Source organism: Nicotiana tabacum, chromosome 6 (genome assembly GCF_000715075.1).
Source record: "Nicotiana tabacum cultivar K326 chromosome 6, ASM71507v2, whole genome shotgun sequence".
Classification (NCBI taxonomy): Eukaryota; Viridiplantae; Streptophyta; class Magnoliopsida; order Solanales; family Solanaceae; genus Nicotiana; species Nicotiana tabacum.
This window is the reverse complement of record NC_134085.1, coordinates 186,639,206-186,662,074: the sequence shown is the minus strand read 5'-3', so window position 1 is coordinate 186,662,074 and position 22,869 is coordinate 186,639,206. Positions and strand designations below refer to the sequence as shown.

Genomic DNA, 22,869 nt, shown 5'->3' with positions numbered 1-22,869 from the left:
CGAATAAAGACTTATCTACTTTAAAGAAATGACAGAGATATCCACGTCCTATCTAATCCTTTAATTGCTCGGATTTAGCTTCTGCTTTTTCATCCTTTTTTTTCTTTGCTCTTTTTAAATTTATATATTTAACAAAAATGAAACAATATATATAATTTTATAGGCCAAATATAAAATTTTCGAAACATAACTATTAAATCCATATTTCATCCATTTAGTGAACATTTTCCCTACAATGCGAGCATAAAGTACATGAGACCATGGAGGAATAATCCAAACCAACCAATTTTTTAAACACACTACAAAGCACGCAGACAAAGTATTTACATTTAAGTCATGTAGAGAAATAACTCCAAATCAACATGGAGGAATTCTCATCATTATAATGCGCAGTCTAAAAATATAGGAAAAATAACACTTCATTTCTGTGTAATGTCGACATAAACTATGTTATACCTGTATGAGGCAAAATCTGTCTCTAGAGTACATAAACCAAGATAATATTATGGGAAGGATTCTAGAGTCGACGTTAGTCGAAGCGACCCAAGAAGCAGCAAAGACCTTGGCTAAAGTGTCGACATGAACCGTAGTCGAAATGTCAAGAAAGGTCAAGGTCGAGGTTGAATATCGACGACAAGAGTTGTAACGGCTAATTTGTCAAGATAGAATATTAAAAGGGAATATTCTAGTGAATATTCTCTACACTTACACTTGTACTATTAGGGTTTCTTAGGAATATGTCTCGTATATATAGAAAAGAGAGACAATGATAGGGGCATGTTATATTCATTTGTAAGAACATACTTTGACAAAAAAGTTATCTCTCTTACTAAGATACAAACACCACCTTTTCACTGAGATTCTTGTCTATATTATTCCATACTTTTCCATCTGATCCGAGAATAACTCGAACATTCAAGGATTTATCTGTCACTCATCATTGTCGGGAGGAACAACTATCTAGTTCATCCTTTATTGGGTGAATTATTACTCCAGTTTATTTAAATGTCATTCATTGATATTAAATGCTACATTATTGCTCATGTTTTTTGGAACAACTATTGCCTATTGTTATCACTATTCGACCAAATCCATGTTTATTGCACCATTGGAAGCTACATCTAGAAATACAACAACAACAACAACAACAACAACAACAACAACAACAACAACAACAACAACAACAACAACAACAACAACAACAACAACAACAACAACAACAACAACAACAACAACGACGACTCAGTATAATCCCACAAGTGGGGTCTGGAAGCTACATCTAGAAATATTATTGTTAATTAAGATTAACTCATAATTACATAAATTTAATTATTTGAATTGAGAGTCATATTTTTGGTCAAACAATTTGGCACCGTCTGTGGGAATTGAGAGTCATACTTTGTTAAGCGACCGTGCTAAAATCAATGTACTCGGGAGTATCCTACACCTTTTATCGGGTTAACAAAATTCTTTACCTGGTCTAAAGTGTTTCGTATACTTAAACAAAGTCAAACTTCCTTGAATTGAGATTTAAAATAAATCGGTTACTTCGAACACCATTATCAATTATTCCAAGTGTCAACTCAAAAATAAAATAAATCAATTATATTTCAATTATGTCACTTTAATCGGAAAAACTACCTCTCCTTGAAAACAGCAGAAAGAAATTCCCAGACTTCGATACAGGATTCCTCCAAATATCATTGCCTTGCAAAAGAAAATGCCAATTCTTTCTTTATTTACACTACATGCATTTATAATTTAACGGATCATATGGCCTCTTACAAATGGACAATTAATGCCATTTGACCACCCCGTACACGGCGACGTCAGTGTCATGAATACTACTCCGGTCCATGATTTTTTAGCTTTTTTCTTATCATCCAAAATAAGTTATTTTTCCAAATTTCAAGAATAAATTAATTATTTTTTTCCTACATTATCCTTGGAATAATTAATATTAGAATATGTATTAGAAGTGTTTATATAAAGAAATAGTAAAGGTTAATATGGTCAATTTCATTGCTAATTAATATTAAAAGACGAATTTCTTAATGTGTGAAAACAACCAAAAAATCGCTTATTTTGAACTGGAGGGATTATTGCACCAGCTCATTATAGCAAAGACCGCAGTTAAATTGCCAGAGGCACGAGGAAGCGACACCAATACTAAAATCATATTAGAAGACTGCAAATTCATCCATAGAACTACCCTATTGCACCAGCAATCGCTATCAAAGAGCAAAAACATGATACAAGTATGAATAAAAAAGAATTTCACAAACAACCACCATCGCATAATAAGATAATATAGGACAGATTGGTTAAAATTTTGTCGAGAAAATAAACACCTGAAGAAAAATATACGGCAGTACGCCAAAGAAACACCAAAGAGCTTACCAAAAAAAAAAAGAATCTATGATTATGAAAACCAAAATAACTAATTTCACATACACAGGAGTGCTAGCAGGAACCATTTCAGCCAGCAGGCGGAAATTGCAAGCTATTTTATCAGCCAGCAGGACTTTATGCACCAACACATGATCCGTGCAATCTACTGTCAGAAACTTCTTTCACATATCAGCAATTGGGTTATTCCACCAAGCGATGCAGGTCATCAACCAGGTGGTCAATACTCTCTTCCCTTATATGGCGATTCCTGTTGGCATCAAGATAAAGAAAGAAAGCTAAAGCTCTGATAGTTTGCTATTATATTATCCTTATACCAGCAGAAGCATCATCAGATAAATGGGAAATTCCATCATATTGCCGTGTGAACTAGCTTATATTGCTAGTCCCAACTCTTGATAAAAGAGGAGAGAGTTGCGGCAGGTAGATAGCCCGCGTGAAGCTAGCCAATCTATGGTGTATCCTTGAAATGCAAAATACATTGGGACATGCTCAACTAAGCACGTGTTAGATAGGCATTTGAATCCTATGTTCATTAGGAGTCTTTGGCCTTGTCAAAGGACTTATTTGCGTGCTACAAAAACTAATTTTGTTTTATCAAATTGGACTGCGACAGACCAAAACAGAATACTTCGAATGCAAGTTCAATGACGGAACAGACGTGGATGTGAAGCATGATACTCAAGTCATCCCCGGAGAAGTAGTTTCAAGTATCTCGGGTCTATAATCCAAGGTAATGAGGTCTCACATTGTATTGGTAATTGGTGCGGGGTGGATAAAATGGAGGCTCGTATCCAGTGTTTTGTGTGATAAGAATGTGCCACCGAGACTTAAGGGTAAGTTTTACAAGTGATGGTTAAACCTACTATACTGTATGGGCTGAGTCTTGGCCAATTAAGAACTCCCATGTTCAGAAGATGAAAGTAGCCGCAATGAGGATGCTGAGATGGATGTGTGGGCATACCGGGGGAGATAAGATTAGGAATGAAGTTATTTGGGACAAAGTGGAAGTGGCTCCCGTGGAGGACAAGATATGGGAGTCAAGGCTGAGATGGTTCGGACACGTGAAGAGGAGAAGGATAGATGCTCTTATTAGGAGGTGTGAGAGGTTGGCCATAGTGGATCTGAGAAGAGGTAGAGGTAGGCCAAAGAAGTATTAGGGAGAGGTAATTATGCAGGTCATGGCGCTACGTCAACTCACTCAAGACATGACCCACAATAAGAGGATGTGGAGGTTGAGAATTAAGGTAACAAACTAGTAGGTAATCGAGAGTTCCCAGTAGTATCAGTAGCACTCGTGTATTTTCATATTCTTCGATCTCTATTATTTTCCTGTTGTTTTGTTCGCTTTGTTTATCTTCTTTCCCTGTTGTTACTATTTGATGCTACTTTTCATTTTTCGGCTTCTCCTTTTCTCCCCTTTTTTCCTTTTCGTCTTTTGTCGTCCTCTTCTTTCCTTTCTTCTTTTTTCACCTTTTCTTGAGCCGAGGATTTATCAGAAACAACGTCTCTACCTCACCAGATAAGGGTAAGGTTTGCGTACACCCTACTTGTGGAATTATACTAGTTATGTTGTTGTAAATTAGACTGAGACAAGCTTAAATGGAGTGACATAGATAATGAGGATTATACTAGTTATGTTGTTGTAAATTAGACTGAGACAAGCTTAAATGGAGTGACATAGATAATGAGGATTCATATGACCGACGACAACAACAAAAAATCCAGTATAATCCCACATGGTGGGGTACGGGGAGGGTAGTGTGTCGCTGTCTGACCCCTACCTTGTGGAGATAGAGAGCATGTTTCCAATAGACCCTTGGCTCAGAGAAGCATAAGCAATATGACCGACGACAACTTGCTTGATATTAAGGTGTAATTAGTGTTGTGGTATTTTTTGTGGAAAATTCCTCTTAAGCATTGCCGAGCATGTCAAGGACCATTATGATCATTGATTCATTATCAAGCAAGATACCCAAAATTGACTTTTATTGCAACGAGAGCTATTAAAATGGCCAGAAGACTGCAAGACCGAAAAAGTAAAGGGTACATGCCAGAAAAAGATTCTTACAGGGGGGTAAGTTGGCATGTAGACAACTTGCCGAGGGTGACCAATCATCATCTGCTGTCCATACTGCAATCGAAGGAGGAGATTTTAAACATTATACAATCCAATTCAATATAATAGGCAGAACGACTAGTGCATTGACCAAATCTCTCCAATATTACAGGCAGAAGAACCAGTACGTAATATGGGCAATGACCCAAAAAAGGACAAACCTGAGGTCCATTTGGATGAAAGTATGGCTGTGGTGCAGGTGTAGCCTGAGGATTAAATATAACAGGCTGATGTCCAGCATACGATGGACCAACCTGCAAATAGTACATTAGCAACATTTAACATCAGAACACTCTGCCCCACCCTCCAAAAAGGAAAAAGTGAGAGAGAGAGATAGAGAGAGAGAGAGAGAAGCAACAGCATGTCCAGTTCACAAAGATGCAAACAGATTCTTTGTGAATTTCACCAGCTATCTACCAATTTGAAAATAGCTTGCAATTCAATCTTGCATCTCAGTTCCTTAAGAATACTCCAAAAATCTTTTCTAAAGAGGATCTCACGAATCGCTAGTCAACAGAATTGCATCCATGATATATTAACCATTAAAAGATGGAAAAGAATCAATTAACGACACATAAAAAAACAAGGTGGCTGTTACCCTTTTACCATTTACTATACGTAAAACTCCAAAATCAAGTGCGCTTGGGCGAAGTACTAGGCCAGACGACCCTTCGGAAGTCCTTGTGTTGCATCCCTCAAACTTAGGCCACGTTGCTGGTCTTAAGCCCAGATAAAGGACGAGGTTATGATAGGTTCACTGTTTGTTTTTTTGTGCTCTTCTCGATGTAACAATAGATAGAGTTGGACAGATGTAGAATGAAATACCAGTATGGAAACTGCCTATCCCAATGAAACCCAGATCATCAAGACTCAACCATGCTTGGCATCAAAAGTACCCAGCCAAGCCGCATTCACAAAAACAAACATTCATAAAAGCAACACCAAGCAGTAATAATACATAAAAGCATCATTACCCCAATGCCCACAGACATGCCATGCATGTGTGGCATAGCAGCCACCCCAGCTGGATAGTAGAAGGAATTATCAGACACTGGAGATGCCGGTCTTAAAGTCGTTTGAGATGGGACGAAACTCTTCGCATTGGGATTAAATTTAAATTCCTGCCAGAACGTTGAACGAAGAGCCCATCAAAACTTCATGAAATGATTGCTTGCCGATAGTCATCCTTTGTTGAATAGAAAAAGGTATCAAAGAAGTCTTACCTTAGCATGTGGATTCAATGTGGACTTTGTGGATTTTTCTGAGGAAAATGAACTCACTGAAGAGCTACGTGACAATCCATTGCTAGATGCAGCACCTGCTTTATCAATAGAGGATAAAGCAGAACTACTAGGTCTGACACAAGAATTAGCAGATCGGGCAATGTCTTGACTCTTGTAAGACGCAACAGGCCCCTTTTCACTAGAAGAACCTGCAATCTTATCCTGGCACTTGAGAGGAGCAGACAATGCGGAGACATCCGCAGATGATCCACCCTTATCCGACGTTTCCTTTTTCAGTCGTGATGACTTGGAATCTACATGTAAAAACCTTAAAATCAACAGAGATGCAATAAAATGAGGTAGAGACACATTTTTTAAACACTTAAAAGATGAGCGAGAAAGGGATAAAAAGGAGGCTAATTTAGTTAACCATAAAACTTTCCATTAAAAAGAGTCGCTTTAAGGAGCCAATAGCATCCTTGATTCTCATGATATACAAGTGACGCTGCCAGGATTAATTATATTACCTATTTTGACTGCTCAGCATACAATACGTTAAAATATAAGTTTTTTTGAGATGTGCAAAAGCTACAAGGAACCTAGCATCATGGAAGCTTACCTAGCTAGACCTTCACCAACCACCACCAGCCATTCTTTTAGCTGGTGGGCAGTAGATCAGAACATTGACGTGGTATTTTTTTTGTTTTACTGATGGCGAAGGACCAAAGTGACATGCTCAACAATCTTGAGGCAGACAACATTTTTTTCTTTTAGATGAGTATAACATCCTATGATCCTAATATTAAAATATCAATTTCTGAGCAGAGCTATTTTGAGGGGAAAAATAGTGAAGAGAAGATGATAGGATACAAGTCAACTAGCAGCAATGTAGCAAGAAGGGAAATATTTATAAGAAACCTATCCTTAGGAGTTGCAGGCATGGATATTTGACTAGTTGAACCTCAAGAGAAACTCACCTTCAAGTATTGATGTTTGAGCCTCATCAGCTAACTACAAGAAACAACGAGTACTGACCATGAGAGCTTTTCCAAGAAAGAAAAAAAGAAATAGTAAAGAAATAGATTTTTAACGAAAGCAATAAGCATTTAAGGGAGTTAAAGTTCAGCTACCATTTGCATTCTCATCTCCTCATCATTGCAACTAGCTCCATCATGTTCACTGAAGGTGATCTTATGCCCCCTAAAGGAATACATGGTCAGAGCAATAAAAATTTGATAGCTAAAGGGGGTAAGAGTTTATTGTATTTAAGCTTTCTCTTTTAAAAGTAGAAACATGATAAGAGAAAGTAGACTTCTCAGACTAGGTAGAGAAGAACAGTCAGAATGTCAGAAAGAAAGATTGTAACAACCTGCTCTCATCCATCATCGAGGCACTTTGAGGAACATGTTTAGCTGATGACTGTTTGCTATGATCATCATAGTAAGTCTGATAGACATTCCTGCTGGTACTCAACTGAGAAGATTGCAATTCATCCTACAGACATAAGGCAAGACTAACACTGGCGATGTGATCTTAAGATACAAGCAGAAAATCAAAGGCATAGAACTAACACATGAACACAGACACTTTAAAGACCTCTTTTATTTTTGTATTTTTGATATTGGTGGTATACAAGGTCAATTTGCGCACACCTCAACTAGTCAACCGCGTACCTGCTATCTCCCACCAACACACGTATGGGGTAACTCTATAAGCTTAGAATGATGAAAAGAAATCACCTAACATTTCTTTTCCTCTGTTGGGATTTGAATCCTAGTCTCCCATTCATTAAAACTTCATTGACCGCTAAGTCACATCTTTGGGTGCCACTTTAAACCATTTCATTCGATCTATGAAAGTTAAGAGAAATTTCTTGCTAGCAGGACTTATGTCTAAAAGACATGGATAATTCTTGTATTTGCCAGCGCTTTCACAGCATTACTCTGCGATAAAGTTTCCAACTAGTTGAGACATTTGAATAGTTAGAAAACCATCTTCCTACATCAGGTATATCCCAATTAAATGCCTCAGATTGAGGAAAATAAATTAAGCACAGACATAAAACCTTACCTAGCAATACATTGACACAAACGAATAAAGTTCTCATTCCACAAAGGAATAGTTTATGCAAGACACAATGAGCCTAAATGAGCATACCCTTGCCATATAGGAAGATCTTGATGAGAATTCTGCACCATCAACAACTTTCCCAACACTCGTGCCAGTGAATGTTTCATCATTATGTGAATCCACCAGTATGTCCTCACAGTCATCATATCCACTATCATCAACCCCTCTAACAACTGCTGAAAATCTGGTTTCTTCATCAACTTCAAGGTTCCCATGAAGTTGAATTCCTCTCTCCTGTGAAAATATAATTCCAAAACAAGCAAAGAAATTAAAATCAAAAGGCAGAACAAGAACCATTAGAGGATGGAAAGAAAACCAAGGATTAACGATATCGGTTTTCTCAAAAGCAGAAAGCAAAAAAGTAACAAGACTCCTAGGGGTTTAAGCGAGATGTGAGCGAAGCACGCTTTGAAGTTAAGTGCAAAATTTACAGATGATGCAAAAATTCCCTAGCATATGAGAACCAGTTCTTATAACATCAAAATAGTAATTAAAGTTACCGAATTCAGTATCTCATAAAAATAGTGAAATAATAAATTCAACCGTTCAAATAAATACCATTAAAGTGTACTTCAGCAACCTCACAAGAAGATAACTTCAATTACAAATTTGATTTTCGATTTTTAATTTTCAACTAGAAGGCCATAAAAAGTTAATTTGCAACATCAATAACATATATAATAGTTTTAGTAACAGTAGTAATAATAAATTTTAAATAGTAAAGAGTCATTCTTATTTTATATTATTGACAAGGCAAAGGGTCACTTCGTTATTGCCCTAGCATTCAGCCTACAAATCAAGAATTGGAGAACAAAAAATGAAATAGAGAAAAAGGGAAAGACAACATATTAAAAATAAGATAGAAGCAAGGAAAAGCAAAGAAAGGTTGTTGCAAACCAGTGAAGAAGAAAAAAGACATGAAGAGAACTCTGAAGTGTATCTGGAAAGATGTCCTAGTATTCAGATAGTAAACAGCACCATTTATTATTCTTTTTATCTTTTAATGTCAAATTACACGACTTCTCGCTCGGATCACTTGCGCCTTACTACCGGACGCTCACGCTTCTTTGAAGTTGCTTTGCTTCACCCATGTAAAGCAAAGACCCCTCACTTTCATTGCTCATTGTTGCTTTACTTCGCACATGTGAAGCGAGGACCCCTCGGCTTCATTACTCATCGCTTTAAGCAACAGAGCTATCATTTTTTAGAACATTGCACTAGAAAAAGGTAACGATGTAAATCTCACCTCTGCTAGATGAAGATCACGTGTTTCCTCACCCTCAATTTCCCTAGCTATTCTTGAAGCTTCTTTTTCCAACTCCCTCATTTGAGGACCTTTCTCAAGCTTTGTAGTATAAAGTTCCTCATTGAACGTGCTTTTTACTCCAAATAGTGTTTCATTGACCTCAAACTGATCCCAGCCCCTGCAAGCACATAGTCAGCGACATAGTAGGTGAAACACATTGTCATATTGGTAGACAGCCGGTAAACACTTGCTAAAGAAACATAATTCACAACTAGCACAAATTTGACACCAGAGGGGAAAAAGAAATCTTATAGGCATGTATCGCTATTAATTGAAGAATACAGCTGTGGAGCAACCATTCCAAGCAATCATCTGGCACCACTAATGAGCAGAAAAAGAGCACCAAAATCAAATTTCACTTTCAATAATCTTCAAATTAAGAAGTAGAAGAGATCTTTGAACACGGGAAAGGCACGGGTTTCTCCCCTCTGTAATAGGCAGCTCAAAGGAAAAACAGAACATAAGCATGAACTAACGATTTCCACCAAGACACACTCTACCTAGAGACATCAGAAAAGGATTTGAATGATTTCGGAAAGGGTTAAAGAACATGAAAATTTTCCATGTCTAATATCCTGCACAGTTCAACTCAACTCCCTACTCCAGAAAACATTGAATTCGGATATGCTTAGGTTTATGGATATTAAATTCACGCGAAGGGTGGGAAAAAATGAGAGTTCCTAATATTTCACTTTCCAGGTTGAATATTTGGCCAAGAAATGGGGGAGAAGGATAGACTGGAGAGACATGGCCAGGGATCAAAAATTCAAGAACAGAGGGGAAAGGAGGCCTCTTTATTGGAACTTCTGCAACATCCAAGAAATCTTGGGCTCACAAACAAAACAAATACTTCAAGAAGGATATTCATCTCCATGGACCCATTACGTTCCTTCTAGGCTTCGACAACAACAACATACCCAGTGTAATCCCACTTGTGGGGTCTGGGGAGAGTAGTGTAAAACAAAACAAAAACTAATACTTTGTTCCTCCCTGTCCTCCCATTCTTTCTTTCACCTTCTCCCCTTGCTTTTGTCCTTTCTTTCATTCCAAAATATCTGTTAAAAGAATTTCTAAAGAATGGAAGAAGATCACAAACAACTTCCAAAACAAAGGAAGTAAACAGCGGTCTAAGGAGAGAGAGAGAGAGAAGAGTCAAATTAATAAAATGCTTATGTGAGTATGATTACCTCAAGAAAATCAAACAAAATCCCACTTGAAGTTTAACATTTTCAGCACGCAGAAGGGTAATTAGGAATGGGTAAACATCAAAAAAAGATGGTAACCATAGGCAGATTCTTTTCTTGTAATAGTCAGTTTACCCAAGAACACAGGATATTTCTACTACATGTTGATAAATCATGATCCTCTTTTTTTGGGGTGGGGGGTGGGGGGAGGGAGGTTAGGTCATTAATTTCATCATAGCTGAAAAATTAAGCACTTTGACAAATATCAGATGAACAAAACTAGTTTGATCTAATAACCTGTTCCAGTGGCCATCAAATATATTATCCAGTTCAGGACATTCAAGAGCATCGTCGTCAGGCACCCAACGTTCCAACTGCCTCTCTACCTCAACATGCTGGGACTGTGATATGCATGAATCTGTCAAAAGCTCCTGCTGCTTTTCCCGCAGCAATTCGGCTTGGAGGACATCTAAAGTTGCAGGCACACCCTACTCCAAAGCAATAGCCCCATTATTACAGATTTACCTAACAGATAGACAGCCATAAAATCTGACTCTATTTATATCTTAGTCTTTCATGAAATGCCACCACAATCTTATATCACAGCGTCAATTGTTTGGTTGATCATTTAAGAACTATGCCAAAGTTAGAATTTTTTACCAAAGTAAATAAAACAATTGCAAGCAAAAATCATAAAAGTTACACACAAACCTTTGCGATAACTTGCACAAGCTCTTTACCCGGTATTATCAAAGTCTTTGTTGGAGGTTTGATCAAAGATTCAGGAGTATTCTTCCTCCCCTGGGAACCATCTTTTATCAAGTGGGCCATTTTCAGAATAATACCTAAGCAAAGTTCAATGATAGAAGCAAACATCAAATGCAAAATAGCTGAATACATGACAGAACAATGTTCAGGGTCATCAATACTGGATAAAATAAAACAAAAGAAATCTAATTTTAATTTTCCAGGCATACCAAAATCTTTGTCAGCATTTGTTGCATGAAATATCCCTGAAAACACAGATCCGTCCAGTATCTGTACTTCCACTTCATGTCCAAGAAGACATGTACTAAAATAAACTAGTCGATCATGTGAAGGGCTTTCATATGCTCCCCTTTTACCTGAAATTCATGGCAGTTAAGAATTAAGGATATGAAGAAATGCAGACAATTCTAAGTTAGCAGCTCTCACCTACACCTGTCAACCTGCTGGAAGTCGTTTTTGTAGACTGCGTTCTACTCTCCAACCTTGTACCCATTTCTTTTTCGCCTTTCCGACGGCCAAATCCATTGGCAAAAGACCTTGGCTGAACAGCTTGCTGCATATTGTTCCCAAAAGATATCAGCAGGATGCAGTTCAGCTCAACTTCAGTCTATATACACTGCAGAGGACAATACACCAATAAATATATAGTCCTTGCTCAAGAGATGGAAATGCTAGTGAAGCATATTCTTCCTCAGATATGGAATATTATCTATCCACACACCATGTTTGAGCAGAGGTACGGGATAGTATTACGAAAAAACAACTATACAAATGACAGCCAGTGCACTAAGCTCCCCCTCTAGTTCTAAAATCCTGGAGAAATCTTGGAGCCCAAATCAATTTTTCCCTATTCGATATGAAAACCCTAACCCCAAAGTCTTTAAAACCAATCCACATTAAGTTCCCTTTCCTGTAATTTACACGAGATGCAGTTGATAGTCATCACATCGAGTTTACCCATGAAAGAAGACATAGAAGCAACAAGAACAATCAAACAATATTCAAGATATAAGAAGTATGGCATACCAAGCACGAATTGGCAACAAGAAACAAAACAACCCATAAGATATCTTCTATAAACCGCACAAATTTACTGTCAGACACTAAAATGAAGTATACAAAAACAGAAAAAATTGGTAATCAAATTAAAAATTTCAGCTTACAAACAAGATAAGCAACTTTCATTGTGCCAATCCAGAATTGATGATCCGAAAAATTGAAAATAGACCAGCAAAGATCTTAAAAAAGGAACACAAATGAGAGTAGTACACATTTAAACTAATATGAGGTTTTTCAATGCTAAACTTTGCGAGTGACAAGACTGGTACTTTTCGAAGACAACAACAACAACAACAACCCAGTAATAATCCCACTAGTGGAGTCTGGGGAGGGTAGAGTGTATGCAGACCTTTACCCTACCCCTGAGGGTAGAGAGGCTGTTCCGGGAGACCCTCTCTATTTTTTAAAAAAAAGGCTATAGACTGCAAAGAAAAGATCAAATTGTGCATTAAGCATTGTCAGGGAAGTGAAATCTTGGCTAACCAACTGAAAGCACCTGAGAAAAACACATGAGCTGGAGTTCTAAAATCCTATTGAAATCATGGACCTCCAATCAATCTTATTTTATTCAATATAAAAACCCTAACCCCAGCCAACCCGCATTGGGTTATCTTTTTGTGTAACTTACACGAGATGCAGCTGATAGTTATCACATCTAGTTAACCCATTAAAGAAGACAAGAAGCTAGAGGAACAAACAAGTAAAACATCAGTGTGGTGTACCAAGCACGAAATGGCAACAAAAAATTTAATCCATAAGAAATCTTCTTTAAACCGAACAAATTTGCCATAGACAATCAATTATGTATGCGAAAACAAAAAACATTGATAATCAGATAGAAATTTCAAACTTCGAAACAAGATAAGCAATTTTAATTGTGCCGATCCATTAGATGATCTGATAATAAACATGCAAAATTGGGTAGTTCCTTTGCTCTACATTACTGAAATTAGGGATTGAGAGATAGATACAGAGAGAGAGAGAGAGAGAGAGAGAGAGAGAGAGAGAGAGAGAGAGGGAAAGGTGGCGATCCTGGCGATGAAGAAACGGGATTGATCGGAGATGACGACGCTCTCTGTGTAAAAAACAATTGAAGGATGAAACAAGAGTCTCTGGCGGGTCTACCGCTACTGATAACCCAACTTGGACCAGAGAGAGACTCAATTGCCCGTTTTATTATATGGGTTTGACCCAACCCAAGATCCGAAATCCGTTATATTTTCTCCTTGCATATCCCGATATCCGATTCCGAATTGGTTTCCTGATCTTAGCTACTTGCTACCGGTTAAAGTTGTAAACCACAACGCAAATAAAAGGATGTACGACTTGATTGTTTATTACTACTTGAAAAGTACGGAAATTAACCAAATTGTTATAAAATAAAGACCGTAAAGTAAAAACAACTATAGAGAGAAACTGATATATTATTCGAATTCAAACAAAATAAGTTGTTGTGTAAGCTGCTACTATACCAGATATGGATAATCTTCTACTGAGAGCAATGTTTATTCATAACGGAGTACTGAAAAGATAAGCTTATTATACCCGGTATGGATAATCTTCTACCAGGGATAATGCTTATCCATAACTGGGTACTGAAAGGATAAGCTTATTATACCCGGTATGGATAATCTTCTACCGGGGTAATGTTTATCCATAATTGGGTACTGAAAGGATAAGCTTATTATACCCGGTATGGATAATCTTCTACCGGGAATAATATTTATCCATAACTGGGTGCTGAAAGGATAAGCTTATTATACCCGGTATGGATAATCTTCTACTGGGGGTAATGTTTATCCATAACCGGGTACCGAAGTGATAAGCTTCTTCAGGAAGCTTATTTCCAATAGACTACTAAATAGATAAACATATTTACGGTGGAGTCCCATGTGGATAAGCTTCTTCAGGAAGCTTATTTACAACGGAGTACTAAATGAACACCCATAATATAATATATTTATAACACTCCCCCTTGGATGTTCATTAAAAGATAATGTGCCTCATTAAAACCTTACTAGGAAAAACCACGTGGGAAAAAATCCCAGTGAAGGAAAAAGAGTACACATATTTAGTAAGACGCATTGCTAGGTGCCTCATTAAAAACCTTATAAGGAAAACCCCATGGAAAAAACCTTAGTAAGGGAAAAAGAGTGCATCGCGTATTTTACTCCCCCTGATGAAAACCTTGTTTCAAATATTTGAGTCTCCGCATTCCAATATTGTATATCATCTTCTCAAAAGTTGAAGTTGGCAAAGATTTAGTGAATAAATCTGCTGGATTATCACTTGAACGGATTTGTTGCACATCAATGTCACCATTTTTCTGAAGATCGTGTGTGTAGAATAATTTTGGTGAAATGTGCTTCGTTCTATCTCCTTTTATAAATCCTCCCTTCAATTGGGCTATGCATGCAACATTGTCTTCGTATAAAATTGTGGGTCTTTTCTCACATTCCAAACCACATTTTTCTCGAATAAAATGAATTATTAATCTCAACCATACGCATTCCCTACTTGCTTCATGAATAACTATTATCTCAGCGTGATTTGGAGAAGTAGCAACAATAGATTGCTTTGTGGAGCGCCATGATATGACAGTACCTCCATATGTAAATACGTAGCCGATTTGAGATCGAGCTTTATGAGGATGAGATAAATAACCTGCATCTGCATAACCGACAAGATCTGCACTATCTTTGTTAGCATAAAACAAACTCATATCAAGAGTTCCCTTTAAATATCGCAATATATGCTTAATCCCGTTTCAATGTCTCCCTGTAGGAGAAGAACTATATCTTGCTAGTAAATTAACAGAAAATGCTATGTTAGGCCTTGTAGCATTAGCAAGATACATTCGTGCACCAATTGCACTGAGATAGGGTACTTCGGGACCAAGGAGTTCCTCGTCCTCTTCTGGAGGTCAGAACAAATCCTTATTCACTTCAAGTGATCGAACAACCATTGGTGTACTCAATAGGTGCAATTTGTCCATGTAAAAGCGTTTTAAGACTCTTTCTGTATAGGCAGATTGATGGATAAAGATCATGTATGCTAAATGTTCAATTTGCAGACCAAGACAAAGTTTTGTCTTTCCAAGATCTTTCATCTCAAATTCTTTCTTAAGATATTCAATTGTCTTTTGGAGCTCTTCTGGAGTTCCAACAAAATTTATGTCATCAACATAAACAGCAAGTATAACAAATTCTGATGCCATTTTCTTTATAAAAATACATGGACAAACAACATAATTTATGTAACCTTCTTTCAGCAAATATTCACTAAGGCGATTATACCACATGCGCCCAGATTGCTTTAAACCGTACAAAGATCTTTGTAATCTGATTGAATACATTTCCTGAGATTTTGCTTCAGGCATTTTAAATCCTTCAGGGATTTTCATATAAATTTCATTATCAAGTGAACCGTACAGATAAGTTGTAACTACATCCATTAGATGTATTTCAAGCTTTTCATGTAGTGCTAAACTGATGAGATATCGAAATGTTATGGCATCCATAACAGGTGAATATGTTTCATCAAAATCGACTCCGGGTCGTTGTGAGAATCCTTGTGCAACAAGGCGAGCTTTGTATCTTTCAACTTCATTTTTATCATTCCTTTTTCGCACAAAAACCCATTTATGACCAACTAGTTATATACCAGCAGGTGTTTGGACTACTGGTTCAAAGACCTCTCATTTAGCAAGTGACTTCAATTCCGATTAAATTGCCTCTTACCATTTTGGCCAATCAGATCTTTGTCGACATTCTTCGACAGATCGAGGTTCAAGATCCTCACTATCTTGCATAATATTAAGTGCAACATTATATGCAAAAAATATTATCCACCACTATTTCAAATCGATTTAAATTAATCCCATCACCGATCGAACTTATTAAAAGTTCCTCACTCGCATGAGCTTCGGGTTCATTGATTTCTTCAGGAATCTCAGAACTAATCAGATTTTGGGTCTCTTCAGGAGATCCCTTCATAGTATCGTTTTGATCATTTGTCGATTTTCTTTTTCGAGGATTTCGATCCTTAGAACCCAAAGGCCTACCACGCTTCAGGCGTGCTTTAGGTTCACTAGCTCTCATGCTAGTAAATGGTCCTACTGTGACATCAATTCGGATAGGCACATTCTCTGCTGGGATATGTGACTTAGTTATCCTTTTCAAATCAGTAAATGCGTCTGGCATTTGATTTGCTATATTCTGTAAATAGATGATCTTCTGGACCTCCTGATTACATATAGGGGTACGAGGATCACAGTGAGATAATGATGAAACTTTTCACACAATTTCTCTTTTGATTTCCTTTTTCTCTCCCCCTAATTGTGGGAAATTTGTTTCATCAAACCGACAATCTGCAAATCGAGCAGTAAATAAATCTTCTGTCAATGGTTCAAGATAGCGAATAATAGAGGGTGATTCAAACCCAACATATATTCCTATCCTTCTTTGTGGTCCCATCTTACTATGTTGTGGTGGTGCTACTGGCACATATACAGCACATCCGAAAATTCGTAGATGGGCAATATTTGGTTCATGACCAAAAACTAATTGTGACGGAGAATATTTATTATAATGTGTCGGTCTGAGACAGATAAGTGATGCTGCATGCAAGATAGCATGGCCCCAAGCAGTAGTGGGCAATTTTGTTTTCATAAGTAGTGGTCTTGCTATCAATTGCAGGCGTTTAATAAATGATTCTGCAAGGCCATTTTGAGTATGAACATAAGCTACAGGATGTTCAACTTTTATCCCAACGGATAGACAATAATCATCAAAAACTTGAGATGAGAATTCTCGAGCATTATCAAGGCGAATGACCTTTATAGGATAATCTGGGAATTGTGCCCTGAGATGATAGTAGGCATACATGAGACCATCTTGAAGATGCATCTATTAGGACCATAAAATATCTAAACAACCCACTTGGTGGGTGAATAGGTCCACATATATCCCCATGTATACGCTCTAAAAAGGCAGGGGATTCAATACCAACCTTCATTGGTGATGGTCTAGTGATCATTTTTCCTTGATAACAAGCATCACAAGAAAATTCATCATTTGTAAGAATCTTCAGGTTCTTTAATGGATGCCCACTCGAATTTTTAGTAATTCGTCTCATCATTATTGATCCGGGATGGCCCAAACGGTCATGCCAAAGCGCAAAAGTATTTGAATCCGTAAACTTCTGGTTTACGATAGAGTGTGCTTCAATTGTACTAATTTTTGAATACTATAAGCCAGAAGATAAAGTTGTAACTTTTCTACAATGCATTTATGGCCAGAAATATTCTTTGTAATACAAAGATATTCCCTGCTCATTTCATCTATTGTCTCAACATGATACCCATTTCGGCGGATATCTATAAAACTCAACAAGTTCATTCGGGACTTGGAGGAGAACAATGCATTGTCTTTAATAAGTTTTGTTCCCTTAGACAGAAATATTATGGCTCTTGTGGAGCCTTCAATCAAACTTATATTACCAGAAATTGTTGAAATATTTGCTTTTTCCTTATGCAAATAAGAAAAATATTTCTGATCGTTGAATATGGCATGAGTTGTTCCACTATCAATAACACAAATATCTTCATGATTTGTCTTTGATCCAAACATAATTTGAGGATTATCCATATTCTTCAAAATAACATAAATAAAATATATTATAGTAAACATTATTATCAAAGCATAACATTTATTTATGTACAACAATTACATAACCATACTATCTATTACAAACAACAAAAATTAAAATATTTACATTTCTACAGATTCACTACCGATTACATGACTTGTTTCTCCTTCTGGGAGTGCAAAGTAATCAGCTACATCCAAATGCATGAAGTCTAAATTATCTTCAGAAATAAAATTTGCTTCAGCATTTTTCTCTGTCTTCTACAGGGAGGTTTGATAAAGCTCAACCAGGTGCTTTGTCGTACGACAGATACGTGACCAGTGCCCTTTTCCTCCACATCTATAACATGCATTTTCTGCATTTGGCGCTTGCACCGCTTCATGCTTTTGTTCCTTCATTTTCCACTGCTGGTGGTGAGGAGGCTTCTTTGGTGCATTATTATTACCATGATTGTGATTTCTTCCCCGACCACGGCCATGACCACGACTGGGGCCACGACCTCTTCCACGTTTAGCTTGGTGGAAGTTCGTCTCATTCACTTCAGGGAATGGACAAGAACCAATAGGTCGGCTTTCATGATTTTTCATTAATATCCCATTATGTTGCTCTGCTATAAGAAGATGTGAGATAAGTTCAGAATACTTTTTAAATCCCATCTCTCGATATTGCTGCTGCAGGAGCATATTCGAGGCATGAAAAATTGTGAAAGTTTTCTCCAACATATTATGATCAGTAATATTATCACCACATAATTTCAATTGGGAAATAATTCTGAACATAGCAGAATTATACTCACTGATAGATTTAAAATCTTGTAGCCTTAGATAAGTCCAATCATAACATGCCTGTGGAAGAACGACCATCTTCAGGTGGTCATATCTATCTTTCAAATTATTCCACAGTATGACTGGATCTTTAATAGTGAGATATTCCATTTTCAGGCCCTCATCAAGGTGATGAAGTAGGAATATCATTGCTTTGGCACGGTCTTGGTTTGATGCCTGATTTTTATCCTTGATGGTGTCTGCCAGACCCATCGCATCAAGATGAATTTCAGCATCAAGCACCCAAGACATGTAGCTTTTGCCCGATATATCCAGGGCTACAAATTCAAGTTTAGAAAGATTTGACATTATTTAGGAAAAAAAGTTCTTACCTCTAATACTTTCAAAGTATTTGCTCGAGATGTCAGAGTCTCGTGCTGATAACGTGTTATAAAATAAAGACTGTAAAGTAAAGACAACTATAGAGAGAAACTGATATATTATTCGAATTCAAACTGATGTACATAATAAACTGAAATCTCTTCTATTTATAGAAGAAAGGAAGCTGCTGTGTAAGCTGCTACTATACTAGATATGGATAATCTTCTACTGAGAGCAATGTTTATCCATAACGGAGTACTGAAAAGATAAGCTTATTATACCCGGTATGGATAATCTTCTACCGGGGATAATGTTTATCCATAACTGGGTACTGAAAGGATAAGCTTATTATACCCGGTATGGATAATCTTCTACCGGAGGTAATGTTTATTCATAACTGGGTACTGAAAGGATAAACTTATTATACCCGGTATGGATAATCTTCTACCGAGGATAATGTTTATCCATAACTGGGTACTGAAAAGGATAAGCTTATTATACCCGGTATGGATAATCTTCTACTGGGGTAATATTTATCCATAACCGGGTACCGAAGTGATAAGCTTCTTCAGGAAGCTTATTTCCAATAGAGTACTAAATAGATAAACATATTTACGGTGGAGTCCCATATGGATAAGCTTCTTCAGGAAGCTTATTTACAACGGAGTACTAAATGAACATCCATAATATAATATATTTATAACACTCCCCCTTGGATGTTCATTAAAAAGATAATGTGCCTCATTAAAACCTTACTGGAAAAAACCACGTGGGAAAAAAATTCCAGTGAAGGAAAAAGAGTACACATATTTAGTAAGACGCATTGTTAGGTGCCTCATGGGTAGAGAGGCTGTTTCCAGGAGACCCTCGGCTCAAAAAAGCAACAGCAACCGATATATTAGTACCATAAAAATGCATAATAAAATAACAGCAATATATAAGAGATATGAAATACAGAATACGAAATACAAAATAGATGGCTAGTATAGTAAAACTAGAAGGTAAAGCCCTGCATCAATAGACGACCAATGACATTCTTAGTCTAACTCCTAATTGGCTAGTCTCACTCTATTGTGCTGTAGAAATATTCCCAACTCTCCCTAACCTACAACCTTAATGCTCGACTTCCATAATTCTCTGTCAAGGGCCATGTCCTCAGTAATCCTAAGTCGCGCCATGTCCTGTCTGATCACCTCTCCTAAGTCGTTTGGCAGAGTGCATAAGAATAATGCGGGATAGAGTGTATTAGTAACGCTGATATTAGTTAGGCTTGCATTAGTTATGCTGACATATTTCTTATCCAATGTTTGGTTTGATGTATTAAAGCATTGCACAATTTCTAAAAGAATTATTTGTTTACAAAAATACCCTCAAAACCAGTCCACCACTCTTTTTAAAAGAAACATATGTTGAAGAATGTTTTTATATGAAAAAAGTTTGTAGTATAGAACTGAATATTTATTTGTAAAAAAGAAAATATGCTAAGTATTTATTTATTTACTAAGGATATAATTTTATTTCTCTCTATTTGAATTATTTTAAATTTGTATTAATATAATAGCATATTTTAATTAACCATAAATTTTGAAGGATAATTTTATCTTTAACTAAGCTAATGCATGCATTAAAACTCATTGCATTGTTAATACCATGGTTTTCTATGCATTAGCTATACATAGGATAACACCAAATAAAGTGTATAACTAATGCATAAGTTCAAAATATATACCAAACAAGGTATTATTAATGCACTAAACTAATGCATACATTATTTTATCTAATGCATCTTACCAAACGACCCTCAGCTTTATATGGGACCGTGAATTGTGATATTGTCTTTAATAATATTCAGAGCTTTTAATTGAGGGACAAGTCATGTCGTCTGGTACTCTGTACTAATCTCGATATAATCAGGATATGTATATATTCTAATTATTCTTTTGTCTATTTGAGATTAACTAATTTTAAAGAACTTCGAATAAAAGTGGTGCGGTTTAGGTAGGACATGTATATAATTTTGGTTATTCTTTCGTTCTTTTAAGTTTGACAAAATTTCTTAATATGCATATTTCGGGGTTCTTGGGAATGTGATTGACAATTTTCTTTTTCTGTTTAGAGATTGACAAACTATTGAATATATGCAACTACTAGCTTGAGCTCTCAGTGACTTGAGATGTGTAGTTTATATAGCAGATCATGAGAGTAACTTTTACATATCGTGATAATTCGTGTATTTCAAATTCATTGCGTCCTTCTATTTCAATTTGCAATTAGAAAATATATATTTTCTTTTTTTTATTATTTATTTTTTGTATTACTAAGTTTTTTTTTGTCTTGCCAATAATGAAGACGGCTATTGGCTGAAACCAAATGAATACAGAGATCCCATTTATTTGACAGCTTCATTCTTCGTTTTTTCATTTTTTTCCTGACAAATTAAATTTCAATTATGCACACTTCCAGATAAGTACAATACTGATTCACTTATTGAAGTTTTGAAGACTTGGAGCCCGTTTGGACAATGTCCAAACGCCCACTTAAAACACATAGTTAAACAGTAAAATCTGTAATCCACCAATTCCAACCCATAATATTCAGGATCATTTTTCCTTATGCTGTTTGGTACGTTGGCTTATGTATTATTTAAGATTAACACACATCAAATTGCCTGCTTTGCTCTTTGACTAAGCAGCTATTTGAATACTATCAACATCCCAAAGTCCATAACTAACAACAGATTACCAATCGAAAGACTTTAATGGTACAACATCAAATAAATACCTACTGCACACCATCTTGTTCTCTGTTATTGTATAACGAGATGAGCTGCTATTGTTACAATATACACCACCAGAAGCATGAAATCCTGCACTGTATCTGAAAAAATAACTGTTCAGTTCTAAATATTTGAATGGCATCCGGTGAAAAGGGTATATAAATTTACGGATAATTTCAGCCCTTGTCACTTGGGCTCCCCATTTTTCAATTTTATAGCCCATATTTCAATTTACAACCAACTAGCCCAAAAATAATAGGCTAAGATTCAACATCCAACTCTAATAGGTTCTCAAAATTACCATTTAATTTTTAAAAAAGATTGTTCAAGCTTTTAAGTTAACTTTCGAATTAGTAATTGTGACTCAAATATTAGTTCAACAAACCAAATCCATTTGGGTGGTGAAAATTAGATTTTTAACAAGCTTAAATATGTGGATTTAAATTCCGAATTTGATTTTGTGAGAAATTTGGAGTGAGTGTTATTTAGACTTGTTAGAAATAGTATAAGGAGGTTGTATATAAAATTTGAAGTCATTTAATAGAGATTTGGACTGATTTTGAATAGGAATTGCAACTGAAAATCGTGAAAGAAGTTCGTCTACAGACGTTTGTATAAAGGTGTATAAAAGTGTATAAAAGTGTATACGATGTGTTTATACACTCATATACACTATTATACATAATTATACAAAAAACTGACTTCGTCTTCTTCCTTGCGTTTTTTCTGAAATTTAACTCAAATCTTGCTCAAATTTACTCCAAATCACTTCAAATTTAAACTTTGAACTCCTTTTGATATTTTCAATCAATTGGAACAACACTCAATCCAAACAACTAAGAATTACAAAAAATTCTATTTTTTAAAGCAAAGCTTTCAATTCCCTTTAATGGTGGACTTCTACTCTTCAATTTTTTTACATTGCAACCAGGTGCTATAGGGGGAGAAGCAGTAATGGCGGATGGCCCCTTGAAGCATATGTAAAATAAAGTGAGAAGAAGAGAGAGTGAAAATAATGATTGTGAGAACACAGATTTAACTCCATAGCTTTTAGAAGCAATGGTTGTAAGAACACATATTTTGAATTTGCAAGAGCTAATG

The 22,869-nt window shown here is 36.3% G+C and overlaps 1 protein-coding gene across 3 annotated transcripts; it reads right to left on the bottom strand.

The window, feature by feature from the left end:
• Positions 1–2,275: 2,275 nt before the first annotated feature.
• LOC107813901 (polyadenylate-binding protein-interacting protein 4) lies at positions 2,276–13,348 on the bottom strand. Of its 3 annotated transcripts, none has more exons than XM_075256157.1 (15): positions 13,143–13,348; positions 11,566–11,755; positions 11,349–11,495; positions 11,083–11,216; positions 10,669–10,859; positions 9,128–9,305; positions 7,909–8,115; positions 7,121–7,245; positions 6,882–6,951; positions 6,729–6,762; positions 5,752–6,065; positions 5,503–5,649; positions 4,690–4,782; positions 4,481–4,543; positions 2,276–2,659 (listed from the first exon to the last, which is right to left on the bottom strand). In XM_075256157.1, exons 2-15 carry the CDS (start codon positions 11,696–11,698, stop codon positions 2,630–2,632), a joined length of 1,866 nt encoding a protein of 621 aa, XP_075112258.1. In that variant the 5' UTR covers positions 11,699–11,755; positions 13,143–13,348; the 3' UTR covers positions 2,276–2,629. The 3 variants fall into 3 exon arrangements, with proteins under 3 accessions (XP_075112258.1, XP_016494702.1, XP_075112257.1); XM_016639216.2 differs by having other exon boundaries at positions 12,548–13,343; XM_075256156.1 differs by lacking the exon at positions 13,143–13,348 and having other exon boundaries at positions 11,566–12,925.
• Positions 13,349–22,869: the final 9,521 nt, after the last annotated feature.